Source organism: Onychostruthus taczanowskii, unplaced genomic scaffold (genome assembly GCF_017590055.1).
Source record: "Onychostruthus taczanowskii isolate IOZ18803 unplaced genomic scaffold, ASM1759005v1 scaffold7, whole genome shotgun sequence".
In the NCBI taxonomy this organism is placed as follows: Eukaryota; Metazoa; Chordata; class Aves; order Passeriformes; family Passeridae; genus Onychostruthus; species Onychostruthus taczanowskii.
This window is the reverse complement of record NW_024504786.1, coordinates 13,021,630-13,035,524: the sequence shown is the minus strand read 5'-3', so window position 1 is coordinate 13,035,524 and position 13,895 is coordinate 13,021,630. Positions and strand designations below refer to the sequence as shown.

Sequence of the window (13,895 nt, the reverse complement as noted above, 5' to 3'; positions counted from 1 at the left end):
GTGAAGAGAGTATTTCACACTATGCCACCTGTGCCTGTGGGCAGTCATTGTGATAAACTCAGCTTTCCGCAGAGTAGCTTTTGTAATAAGTTTCAAAATCTCTTGGAGATCTGTGTTTAATACCTGGCCTTTGCTAATGGAGAAGGGAGCCAGGAGGCAAAGTGCTCAGGCAGAGCTGGCAGGCTGCCTGCTTTGCAGGCTGAGCCTGGGCACAGCTCGCTCCTCTGCGCCATCGCACAGACCTGCCCGGACTGTACTGGCTCTGTGGTCTCTCCTGTTCCGCAGTGGATCGATTTGGGTGTTGAACTACCCTGAAATTCTGCACAGAAATTCCTGTGCCAGCTCAGTAAACCAGGCTGGTGTTGTGCCTGGGCACACACCCTCCCTCTCCCCTGAGATGGCTTTCTGCCCTGCTCAAGGGCTTCACTACTGTTTTCCTCCTTGTAGGCTCAGGTTTGCTCCCAGGACTTTCAGTCCACCTCTAAAGCTGGCTTGAATCCTCTACTGTAGCTTTCTGTGCCACCCCAGGCCTGTTTGCTCCCTCCCTCTTGCATTTATACAGAAACAGGGCAGAAGCTGTCAAAGTCCCCCAAATGATGCCAGCCCTTCAATAAAGTTGTAGCCATTGTATTGGAACATCTTGGTTTTTAATGGACAGGGAAGAAAACCATGGGAGTGTGCCTTGAATTATATTATGGCTTGAAGGCTAAATTTTATTGTGACTTTATCATTAAGACACTATTTGTGTTTTCCTTCACAAATGTTTGCATTAATTATGAGAAACTCAACTTAGAGCTGATTTACAGACAAAATTTAATTTTTAATCAAAATTAGTTAAAGCTAATTTTGATCACAGTTTCAATCAGCAAAAATCCTTCACTTAAATAACTGTCTTTAAGTCCTTGACTTAAGTAACTTAACAGTATTAAAATTCATTATAAATATACACATTTTCAGTGAATTTATTGATGCAAACAAGATTCCAATTGAATAACAACCGTTAAAGCATGCTAGCTTGCAACTAGCCAAACCTTTTGTCAAAAACATTATCTAGGTGATGTTTTATTTCACTAACTCTTTATTCAGGTAGGTAGTGTAATATATTCCTACATACTCATGCAAATTCTTGGCTTTTGTTTAAAGAATAGTGAAGAACATATTCTGACTTGGTAGGAGTTATACTGTCATAAAGGAATTTTTAAACAATTAAAATACATACATCTGTCATTAACACAAATAATGTTCAAGATGTTACGTATTGGGAAGAATTCTTAAAGTGTCCTTTTAAGTTTGAAAACTGTTTAGCTAAAATCCCAAATCCTTTGAGATTTTTTGGAACAGAGGATTTTTCCCACTCAAAAAAGAGAAAAAGCTTGAATGTTTACTCAAGAGTGGTAGAGGAAAATGCAGTTCATGGTCCATCACTATGTGATCTTTGTGGCTACTATTGGTTGAAATGAGGTAATTAAATAAGTTGAAATGAGGGAAAGAACCTTTTAGACAAGGGTATGTTTTTGGCACTTGACAAGTTTTGATGCATTTCTCTGCAAGTAAAAGAGCAAGCTGTTAGCTCAACTCACCTGTAGAACATGCAGTATGTGGTAACTGCTGGAGATCTGCATGATGGGATAGGAAACACCAAGTGGTGTAGAACAGGTGAATAGAGATTGTCTGCTGTCCTTTCTCATAAAAAACCCAAGAACTATCAAGCTTGGGAGAGCCAATTTCAAAGCAAAATAAGGCAATTATTTAAGTGAGTAGCACAACAGGGGAGCTCTCTGCTGCAGACTCTGGGTGACTCTCTTGCCTTTTTAAGTCTGGACTGACAAGTTTAGCTGTTTCTCTACTAACTTTGAACAGTATTTTGCCTGAATACTCAAGTTCTTGTGTACTTAATAAACAGATCTGAAATATGTGATATTTAAGGATTATTTTTAATAAAGGGTTATATTTAAGGGTTGTTTTTTTCTTCTTAAGTGTAAACCTGCCCTGATTAAGATAAACATCTCTGATTTGGCTGCAGAAGAGAAGACCTGGAGAAGAAAGTTCTGCCAGGACATGTCACGTGCCAGGAACTATGGAATATGCTATTCCACGTCTTGTGCCTGCTGTGGACTGGAGCAGGAGCACTGAGGATTCAGCTGCATAGCTGTACGGCTGTACAGCTCCCCTGAGACCAGGCTCATTCTGCTGGGAGGACTTCAGACAAAGGTGTGAAGAAAACTTGCACTGTCTGCAAGGCCCCTGGTGTTGTAAGTGCTTTTTTGCACACAGATAGCCAAGTGCTGCATCTCCGCTTCGAAGGACTGGGATGTAAACTGGCTCCAGTTCAGCTTCTGCTTTGGTGCAGCTTCCATTTGGAAATCTCCAGAGTCTGCCCTGTGACTCTGAGACCTCAGCTGGATGCTTTTCTACTCCTTCTCATCTTACCTCAATACCTCAAGACATCTCTTTCAAAATCATTTGTCGTTTGAGCTCTGCTGTGTGACAGTAAGTGTTTGTAGTGTAATTATTTCAGTGGAGAATTACGGATGTGTGAATGTTTTTTTCTTTGGTTACTACTTCAAATAAGGATGGGACCTCATAGTTGATATTTTGGATTTCTTTAAGTTTTTAAGCAGATGAGATGCAAAAAGCATCTGTTGATTTCTTTACTCTTCTGTCACTGCAAGCAAGAGATTCATCTGTTGAGATGATTACACAGTAAGATACAACATGTTGAGAAAACCTTCCCTGTAATTTTCACAGTTTTGGCTTTTTTTTTTTTTTTTTTTTTTCCTTCCATTCTTGCCCAAAATGCTGCTTCTATTTGCAGGCATTTGGGCTGTTCTATAAAAGCCTAATGTCAAGCTCAGTAAGTCCTTTGCTGCCTTGGTGTGTTAGAGCAGAGGCTTCTCTGCTGGCAGGGTTCCCAGCACTGGGCTACTCGAGTAGCTGTTGTCTGCAGCTCCTCAGGGACTTCTGGTCACTTGGAGACCGAATTTGATTTTTGAGTAGCTCCTAGGTGAGAATGGGGAATGTGCTGACTGCCCAGCTCCCCCTTGTTCCCCTGAACAGGGAGCAGTGGGCGTTGAATTCCAGTTGACTCATTGCAGCGGATCTGCATTGCTGAGGCTTTTTTATTTTTAGATGCAGGGATGCTCTGTAATATTTCAGCACAAAGGATGGTTTACTTGTTTCCTTCCACTTCTTGTCCTTAAGTAGCTGTTCTTAGTTCTGACTATGTGTTTAAATTTGATGCTTTAAGTAATATAGCCTTTTGTAAAAAAGAGTGGCTGGCCAGGTTCTTGAGGGTAATGGAATGGACAACAATGTCAAGTGGCGTGCTTTCGTGTTGACTACTAGGTGAGAATTAACAAAAATCAAGGAAAAAAAGGCTAAGGAGCTAGGTCAGAAAAATTGAATATTAAAAAAAACTTCCTGAAAATATTAATTATGGAATAGTTTAATTTGATTTAAAATGACTGTAAATATTCCATGAAATAACACAGGTAGCATAATATAAATGACAAAAGATGGACCTTTTTAGTTCAAAGCTTGGAAGGAACCTTTAATGTGGTGCATTAACCAGCTTGCTGGGGATTGTTTAATTTGCTTCTCAGTCCCTGGGGAGATGATATTTAACTGTAAAATAACCACAGGGTAATAATAGACTAAGTGAACCTGGTGTTTATCTGTCAACAATTTTAGCTGCAGAGATGGAAAGCCTATGCTTTTTAAAATCTTTCTGCCTGTAACCACCTCTTCTAGGTTTTTTGGTGGTTGCCACTCTGTATAATATCTGGTATGATTAGGATCTTGTGCTATGGCTGTGTTCCTGGGTTTTGCTAAAACTGTACATATCTCTTAATGAACTGTTAAAACCCTTCTTCAGACACTGACAGTGAATGTGAGGGCTGGTGACAATCAGACACAAACTCTCCCTTCTGTGCTCTGAGACCCTGCATGGGGTCCTGCAGCCATGAGTAATTGCTGTCAGATCTTCTGTAAATTAGTCCAGGTTCAGTTTGGTTCATAAAAAAAGGCAATAAAATTGCCAAAGCAGCTGGCATTGACCTCCCCAGAGTAGCAGAAGTGTGATGTAATCTAGATCTTGGACTCCCTCTCCATCATCAGGTTTAATAGCCCTGTGTCCGAAATAGTGCTGAGTGGGTATGAGAAATAAACCCCAGCACTGCTGCTGTTCCTGGGGCTTGCTTTAACCTGTGGTTGGGTAGGGAACCTGGGCTACCTAGGGAATCTGGGCTTTGGTTTCTGGATGCTTATCTTAAGTGGGCTGTGTGGTGCTTGAGAGCCCAGTAAAATGGTTCCTGGCTTCAGAATAATCAAATATCTAGAAAATATTTTTCCCTTTTCAGCACATTTACTGAAGTCCTCTAGTAGTAAATAACAGATATGCACTCAGAATATATATGCCTGTAGTATCTTATATACATACATTTTTTACATTTATTAATATAAAATTGAAAAACCAAAAGATATTTTTTTTCTGCAATGGGCCTTTTATTGCTTAGTCAGTAAAGTGGAAGGGTTATGATTTATGCTTCCCTATCCCAACTGGCTACACTGAGAAATGGAAATAATGATGGGGCTGTGGCTCAAACATGGGATTTCACAGCAAGAATGGCTTGGCTGTTGCTCAGATTTTCTCCATGATCTCCAGAAAGTAATTTTTTTAACTTCCACTTTGTTGCTTGTACACTATGACTGCTAGTGCAAAAGAACTGTGCTGGAATTTTTTAAGTAGGAAAATCTTTTTAAATTCCTGATTCATTCAAGCATCATGCACTGTGGTCCTCCAGAGTATCTTCTGCGTCCACCCTGCACAGTTTGAATTTTTACTTAAGGCCTCCAAGTATACACCCTCTCATGTCCTTGTCACCATCCCTTGTCCCCAAAAAGGAAGGTATTGATTGAAGCAAGGACTATTTGCTGGTTGTTAATCTTCCTTCTTTTTCCCTTCCACCCTCCCTAGGATGCAGGGGCTTTGATCCAGGATGAACGAATGCTACTATGACAAGCGCATGGACTTTTTCTACAACAGGACAAAGACGGACACGGCGGATGAGTGGACAGGACCGCAGCTCATTGGTGTTCTATGCTTTGGCACCTTTTTCTGCCTCTTCATTTTCATTTCAAATTCATTGGTCATAGCAGCTGTGGTGAAGAACAAGAGGTTTCATTTTCCCTTTTACTATCTTCTGGCCAACTTAGCAGCCGCAGACTTTTTTGCTGGAATCGCCTACGTGTTCTTGATGTTCAACACGGGCCCGGTGTCGAAGACGCTGACAGTGAACCGCTGGTTTCTGCGCCAGGGGCTGCTGGACACCAGCCTGACGGCGTCCCTGGTGAACCTGCTGGTCATCGCCGTGGAGCGCCACATGTCCATCATGCGCATGAAGATCCACAGCAATCTCACCAAGAAGAGAGTCACCTTCTTGATTATATCCATTTGGGCCATTGCTATTTTCATGGGTGCTGTTCCGACCCTGGGCTGGAACTGCCTCTGTGACATTACTGTCTGCTCATCCCTGGCACCAATTTACAGCAGAAGTTACCTGGTGTTCTGGAGTGTCTTAAACCTGGTTGTCTTCTTCATTATGGTGGTGGTTTACATAAGAATCTACATGTACGTCCAGAGGAAAACCAACGTCTTGTCCTCACACACCAGCGGGTCCATCAGCCGGAGGAGAACCCCCGTGAAGCTCATGAAGACTGTCATGACTGTCTTAGGTAAGAGACTACAAACCATGCTGGGCAAGGTTGGCAGTGCCACTGAATTGGTTTGTGTTGGTTTGGTTTAATTTTTATTTGAAACAAACCAACAAAAAATCTCCACAATAAATGCTCAGCCCTCCTAACACAAAGAAACTTCACTGAACTTTTAAGTGCTGGAGGCATCTAGACTTCTGTGTGCTTTAGACACTGAAAGAGCTGTTGCACTATGCAGAAACATGAGATAGAGGACTGGTCAACACACAGAAGAAAAGTGTAGGTGGCCTTGTTACAAAACACAAATTTTGAAGGTAAAGGTTTTTGGGTGGGATTTTTTTTTCTTTTTTTTTTTTTTAGCAGGAAGATACAAAATCACTTTGGAGAAAGGCTTGTGAAGGTTTATAATTTTTTAGTAGAACATTTTCAAAGTAATGTTTTTTAGTGTTTGCACAAGGCCATGAGCACTAACGTTGGGTGTTGATAGTTTTCTTTGCACATCTTGGCTGTTTCCTGGACATAGAAACTCCTTCCCCCTGGAGATGCACCTTCCCTGGGGAAAAGAGAGAATGGCTGGTGGGTCTGTGACTTTGCTAGAGGTTTGTTTCCAAGGAAGGGTTCACCTTCGTTTTGTGGGTATTGTGTGGTGCGAAATACTTTTAGATAATGATGGTACAGTTTAGCCTTAGATCTCTAAATAATAACATGAGATTTTTCCCTGGGTTCTAGCCTAAAGACACTGTTGATACTTGATTAGCTCAGATCACTTCCTCAGGGAATTGTGATGTAGTGCACATTAAATTAGAGATGAACAGATCAGGTGACTGATCCTTGGAACAAATACCAGCTGTAGCAGTAAATTTTCTCCAGAATTACTTGAATCTGAACAAGATGTATCCTGGAAACCAAATACAATGTCAGCAGGGCTCCAGGTGGAACTGGGGGTACACTGAGACATTTGTGAAGCTGGGCTCAGGTGGTGGTGGACTCTAAACCCACAAATATGGCTTTACTGCTCTAACAGCTGTTCTGAGGTTGGATGAGCCAATGTAGCAGAGCTGGAGCTTTTGGAAAAGCTGGTGGTCATGTATACCTGGGGCACAGGTGTGTCATACTGCAGCATGGTAGTATTAGAGAGCTCTGGGAGAAAAGTGTAATTTTTCATGGAGATAGGATTTGCCAGGGTAGGAAGTTCAAGTTGAGGACACTTCCTTCCCCTTGCAGTTTTTGGGAGCTGTTTGCACAGTCTGGTATCTGATTTTATTGGTTTTTTTTATTTTTTTTATTTTTTTTTTTTCTGAAATAATAGTGCTGTGCTGTATAACACCTTTGTCTACCAAATGATGTCTTAAAGAGTTTCAGAAGCTGAAATCCATTAAACTTCACAGTGCCTGACCTTGTAAAAGAAAGTGAACTGGTAGTTCAAGCATGTACAAGGTTTTCACTTCAGTGTCTTCTGGAGCTGGCTTGTCTGCTGCCAGAGCCTTTTCCTTCTAAATCATCCCCCAACTGTTCTTTTTTGAGAGCCAATTTGTGGTTGTTCCTGTCCCTCCGCCCTTGACTTGCAGGAGCAAGATTTGATCTTTCGCCCCACCTAAGCTCCTGTGCAGTGAAACCTAAACCATCCACCTGGAAGGAGAAAATCCCTGCAGAAAAACTCTGAAATTGCTCCAAATATGACCCTGCCCTAATGCATAGGGATGAGTAGACTGCAGTTAACTGCTGCATTGGAAAGACACAGAGAACAGAGCACTTTTAAAAAGCAGCTCTCTGAGCATTTCTGTTGAAGGCAGGACTGCACCCTGCAGATGATGTGGGAGCTGGAGGGACAGGGATGGTGGCTGCCATTCCCTCATCCCTCAAGGTCCTTAGCCTGAGGCAAGCCTTCAGTGTTCTCTGTGACCATGCTGCTGTGTGGATAAAAACCCCCCTTAAAATCTCATTTTGAACTGGGTATTTTTTTTTCCTAGTGAGTGGGGCCTTAGGACTATGGGTTGAAGTTCAGCATTAGCTTCCTCTTACTCACAGCATATGGCTTTTCAGCCATGAAATTGAACTATAATTCAGGCAGAACATTTAATGTCATTGCGTGCTGGACCAGGCAAATTTAACTTAGCTTGAGTGCTGCTTTAGAGATCCTAATTTTGTATATTTACTTTTTCAGTCAGAAACAAAACTGAAACAGAGCCTGCTTCCAAAGAAGTTAAATTAGTGCTGGTGCTGCTGGGTGTACAGTCTACTACAAGCTCATGGATCAAAGGAAAAGTATCTTGGCATGTTCCTTCACATCAGTTCTCCAAATTTTGACTCTGAGAGGCTATTTATAACCATTTATTTCCAAGAATGAGAACTTATTTTTTTAAACAGTTTGAAATGTGCTCTCCTGGCTAAGTAATTCAAGCACTGTGTGCAAAATGCATTAAAAACCAAATAGATTGTTTTCTGGACTTTCCAATTACTAGGAGTCACCAAGTGACCAAAGTGATTCTTCCAAAATTCTGCTTATAACAAGTGATGGAAGAGCCTAGAGCTATATACAGGCTGTGGGTTTTGCCCAAAGCAGTTATTTTAAATACTTTTTCCTGAAACATCTGAAAATGCTTTGGAGTACACACCTGATGCAATCTTAAAAGCCCATTCCAAGATGCTGTGCTGGATAATGCATAATGATGCCCAACATTCTTGTTCATGTGCTCTATTGCTTTCATGGGAGATTCAGGACAAAATCCCTCTCCTCTGCTGCTGTGTGGAAGGAGGCTATGTGTAGCTGGGTACTGCTGGCATGCTGCTCCTCCCAGCTTCCTCCTGCTCCCTCCTTGGGAAGGCTGGGCTGTGGCTGGCTGCCCTTCAAGCAAAAAATCCCTGTCCTCTCCGAGTGTTCTCCTCCTGTGGCCTTACAGCTGAGAGTTGGGGGAAATTGAGATTTTAGGGTCATTTCATGGATTCCTGGTGACCACAGCTTGTGGTGGCTTTTTGCACCATCACTTAGGCCTGGAGGGTCCCTTCCAGAGGCTGAGTCACATCTCTGTCATCTGCGTATTCCTGCCATATCCCCTGAAATAGTCCATCATGGAACAGGAGCAAGGCTTTCCCTTTGCCATGCTGAACCACAGGGTGTTATCCAGTTGAAACTGGAAGATGTGAAACCAAGGAAAAAGGGCTAAAATCCTCACAAGGGCTGACCTTGTGGCATAATCCCAGCTCAGCCTGTGACTGTAGCTTTGAAGAAGAGTGGCTGCAGGTGTGTGGGTATGTGATTTTCAGGTGGTTGTGTATGTGGTAGCTCCTCTGAACCTGGCAGTGAGATTCCTGCTGAAATAGCAGCTTTGGAGGGGATGATTTTCAGTTTCAGTGAATTTATAGTTTAATTGGTAACTTGCTGTTTTAACTTGGTCGCACATGTGGCACTGGCATCTGGAACCTACTGCACTTTTTTTCTCTCAGTGTTGGCATGCTCAGGGACAGCCTTGACGTGCAGGAGTTTATGAAATGATGCTGTTGAAGCATCAGTAGTGCTTCCAGATCCACAGGAATTAATTTTTAAACAGAGATGATGTAATCTACAAGAAATCCCATGGTTAAATCTAATGGAAAATCCTCAAACTAACCTTGGGGCATTGCGATCTCCCATAATCTGGTGAAGAGACTCCAAGTTGTTCTAATCTATGCGGCAGTCAGACTGTATTTCATGTCACTTTTGTGAATTTTAATGAGTCCCAGAAGTTAAATTATTTTTGGAGTGTGTCACTTCATCTGGGAGGGGAGCTCCTATGGGATAAATATTCTGCAAACAAGAAAATTGCTGAAGGGCTGGGACTAAGGTATATTTTTATGCTTAACCATGGCTCCCTCTGAAAGCTTGGTGGTAAAAATAACAAAATCTGAGCAAGGCTGCAAGTCTGAGACGTGCTTCACTTTCATCTCTGTGGTGCTAAGAGCAAAATGTGTTTTTGATGGAGTCAAAGCAGCAGCCCCAAGAAAGCATTATCCAGTAACTTGGACACTGTCACTGCATTGCCTTGTCCTTGTTTTTGGTCGTGGGAAGTGTGTGGAGACACCTGTGCCTGCAGGTCTTTTATCTTCCCTTACTTTTGAAACCTTTTAGGGTTTTGCTGGTATAGATAGACAGGGATACATCCTATGAGTTCGTGGACTACTTCTGCTTGCAATCTGGGGTTCTGTTTGAAAGAGAGATTTCTGTGCCTTTTGTTAAGTGTGCCTTTTGGGGTCTCTTTCCTCTCCTGCTGACTTCCATAAAAGCGTGGTTGCACCTTGCATTCTTTATGGTACAAGTGGTCAAAATGCTTTCAGTGTCTGTTCTAAGGAAGGTTTGTTACCATCTCAGTTTGTGCATGGAGCTGGTGGATTGGCAGCTTTGCCAGTGACCCTTGTTAGTGAAAGCTCTCTGTCTGAACACTTAACCAGGCACAGTATTTTCTGGGTAGTTGGGTTACAGCACTTGTTATAACTGATGGGATTTGCAGGTGAACGCCAGGACAGCAATTCTGTACAGTGTTTTGTCCATTGTAGATGATAAGAGAGGGCTGGTGCCCTGCTCACAACTGCTTAGTCAGCATGCAGGAGCCAAACCAGTGTGTAGAAGAGAGACTGACCAGGAAAAACAAGTGTTGTGGTAGCAGCATGCAGCTCCCAGTGCCAGTGGGCAATGGAGGAATGTTACTGATGTTAACCAGTATCTCAAAACTAACACCATGAAATTAGCACTTAGCATCACAAAAATCTTGGTACAGCAGAGTCAAAAATTCAGTTTCTGAAGAAAGTGGTGTCTTGTCTTTCTGTTCAGTATTGCCTAGAACAGAGTAAATCAGCTGAATTTTGTTTGTAGTCCAGGAGCACAAGGTTGCAGCAGATCCACAATACCTTGTCCTGGATACATTTTTCAGCAATCCTAGTGCTTGGTGAGTCACACAAATCCCCCTAACATACCATAATGGCCTGCCTGTCACTTGGGCAGTGTCCTCTCCAGTCCTGGTGGGGAGGTGTCGGTGCTGCTGGCCCCAGCCCGTGCGTGCAGCGCTGCTGCTGGGTGCCTGGGTGCTGCTGGCACTGCCCCTGGCACTGCCCCTGGCACTGCCTGCCTCCTGCCCTGGCCAGGCTCCCTCCCACTGCTGCCTTCCACAGCTTGGACACGGGACTATCAGCAGCTTTGAAAAGATGAGGTGGACTTGATTGTTCTACCAAAATTGTTGAACAGATATCCACATTCCCAGAGAGCTTTTAGGCATGTAGATGCTATTATTTGTTGAATTACTTTTTTTCTAAGCTCCAAAATGGGGAAACTCTGCTGTGATAAGTGGTTGGAATTTCCTTGGTACATTGTTCAAACTGTGACTGCTGGGCAGAGTTGTAATTTTCTATTTCTGTATGTCAGACAGCAATTGTGGCTTGTGCTAAGTTAGTATTATCATGCACATGGCTACTCCTTCCCTGGGCTCTGGGTGAGGGATCACGGGGTGCAGTGCAGCGGGGACACCAAGGGCCAGATGGGGCAGCCCAGGGCCCCTCTCCAGCTTGTGGCTGAGGCTGCATTTGGTAAAGTGTTACCCCTGCTCACCCTCACTTACAGTGTGGGTGTGCAGGAACTTGGGAAGGTGCAAATGCAATATTGAGCTGCCTTCTAAGCTGTGGTTTTAATGTTTTCTTTAATGTGCTGTGTTCAGTCTAAGATCTCTTCTACCTCATTCTCCCTTTAATTTCTTTTGCCTCTCTTGCAGAGTTTTCTCTTTCCCCACCACTATGCACTTACTTCCTCATACTTTTTCTGTTTTGCTTTTGGTTTTTTTTTTCCCCACCCCTTCATTTCTGTGCCCCGACTGCTACATCCTTCACTTTACCTTCACCAATTAATCTATTTGTTTCCTCCTCTCTTTTCCTGTGTAACTAAATTTTTTCCTGCAGCTGAATTACTGTGTCTCAGCATGCAGAGCCTGGGAGGGAGCAGTGGAAGGAGGTGGGCTCAGCTTTGAGCGGGGAGCTCACGGTGCTCGTGCGTTGTAGGGAGTGGCACATCCTACATTAGCTGTGGGTTTCCTCCCAGGACATGTGCAAATTACGTGACACCTGTCTTATTAATTGGCACTGCAGAGCCAGCTGTGGGGTGGCAGGAGACTTGTCTCTTTAGATCATATTATGGCAGTGGTGGAAGTGAACCAACTGATGTCTTCTCCTCCAGTGCACGAAAGAGACGAACAGAGGAAATGTGCTCCAGGGCCAGTTCTCTGCTTTTAAGTGCTCCAGAGCTCTTGTTTATTTATCAGCATGGATAAATCATTGTTGTGATGACCTTTTCCCATGTGTGTTTGAGCAGATGCTGTCAGCAGCTCAGATTCTTGCTCCCTGCAGTCTTCTGAGAGCTGCCCTGCCTCCTGCTCAGGGCTTGGCACAGAAGCTGTAGCAGATAAAATCTTGCTACTGTCATTAGAATTTTGTCCTCTCCTGCTTTTCTCACTTTTATGTAGAATTTTGACAAACTTAATAATCTTGTAAGATATTAAACACTCCAAAACCCTAGAAGTTTGAAGTCAGATTTGGTTTCCTTTTTATTGTCTCCTATATTTCTAGGTGCCTTTGTTGTCTGCTGGACCCCTGGCCTGGTTGTCTTATTGCTGGACGGACTGAACTGTACTGACTGTGGGATTCAGCATGTTAAAAGGTGGTTTCTTCTCCTGGCCCTGTTGAACTCTGTTATGAATCCAATAATTTATTCATACAAAGATGATGAGATGTGGGCTACCATGAAAAGGATGATTTGCTGCTCCTCTGAAGATAAGAGCCAGGAGAGACGCTCATCTCGGATCCCCTCGACAGTTCTCTGCAGGAGCACGGATATCTCAGGCCACTACATTGAAGATGGCATCATTCAAGGGACAATTTGTGGAAAAGGAGATCTTGGTGACAAAGGAAACTCCTGAGCTATGCAAGGGACTGGCTTGGCTGGAAAAGGAGAGGGGGAAGGGAGAGGTTTTGTAAGAGGAGATCGACTGGCAAAGCTAGTAAACAATATATCCACTTTGTTCCAGAGCCTCAACTCCAGTGTTAACAGAAGTTCTTATAAATAATTGCCTGATGGAAAAACACTTTGTAATGAAGAAAACTTTCTGTACTGCCATCCTTTTTGTCTTTCGAGTACATGAAATTGTTTTTTCATGTGAATGGAATAAATACCTCTCAGAGACTTCTTGTGCATGGAAACAAAATGTCAGCAATGTAAAGAGACCCTCCTTAAGCTCCTACAGAGAGAAGAAGCCTGCCTGACTGTGCAGGTTTGGCATTCATTGAGTATTTATGCTTTGAATAGTTTCTGTGCATCTTGAGGAGGATTGCAGGCTTGGTTGGACAGACTTGTGACCTGTTTTCTTGGTTTGTGAATTTCATGAAATAGTTAATGCTTATCTCTTCTCTTCCTTCTTATCTTGCTTTCAAAATAGGTAGTTTGATAGTTTATTAAAGCTACGCCAGAAACCTGGCTGTGATGGGAGAGCCAGACCAGGCACCAGGGTGTGTGAGTGTCTGACTACGGACTGTCAGGATCTGGGAGTACAGAAAGCACAAAAGCCATTATTTCTTCTACAGTGGGGTTAGTGCTGCAGGCAAAGACAGTGCACTCTCTGCTGCTGTTGTGTAGGCAGGCATTGAGGGTGGATTAACTGAAAAGCAGCGAGGCTGTGTTCATTATGCTCATTTCTTACTTCCCTAGATAACATCAAATGTGTGTGCTTGCTCCTCTTTGCCTGCTGTGCCACTGAGAGAAATGAGATCCAAAACTCTGGTTTACAAGGAACTTTTAAGGGAAGTTTAAATACCCATATGTCCACTCTCAATCAAGCTATTTAAAGTAGAAATTAATTTACAGGCAAAAAGAGGCTGAAATAAATTTAAGCCCCTACCATAGTACAGTCTGCACTGATTGTCAGGCTGTGTCTGGAGCACATTTAACCTCTGATTTGCAAACAGATCTTACTGGAACAGGGGGAAGGGGCCATGAAACAGCGAGCCATGGAGGGCTTTCAGCATTGTGGCTGATCAAATCTAGGGCTGAGGCAGCCACAACCCAAACAGCTGGAGTTTGACTTATGGACTACGCTCTAACAGAGGGTCCAGCAACACAAAGCTCTATGGTAAACTTCTTCTATTTAAACTTTTAAATTAAAAACTGGACTGTA

General features: G+C 43.0%; 1 protein-coding gene across 1 annotated transcript; it reads left to right on the top strand.

Moving 5' to 3' along the window:
• The first annotated feature begins 2,372 nt into the window (after positions 1 to 2,372).
• On the top strand, positions 2,373 to 12,846 carry LPAR3 (lysophosphatidic acid receptor 3). The gene is made up of 3 exons (XM_041421659.1): positions 2,373 to 2,490; positions 4,976 to 5,733; positions 12,295 to 12,846. The coding sequence occupies exons 2-3, from the start codon at positions 4,998 to 5,000 to the stop codon at positions 12,642 to 12,644; spliced, it is 1,086 nt and encodes a 361-aa protein (XP_041277593.1). The 5' UTR covers positions 2,373 to 2,490; positions 4,976 to 4,997; the 3' UTR covers positions 12,645 to 12,846.
• The last annotated feature ends 1,049 nt before the right edge of the window (positions 12,847 to 13,895 follow it).

Excerpts from the sequence above, each read along its gene's own strand:
- LPAR3 (XM_041421659.1), top strand. The coding sequence starts at position 4,998 with ATGAACGAATGCTACTATGACAAGCGCATGGACTTTTTCTACAACAGG. Across the intron at positions 5,734-12,294 it reads GACTGTCATGACTGTCTTAG|GTGCCTTTGTTGTCTGCTGG; the intron begins GTAAGAGACTAC and ends CTATATTTCTAG.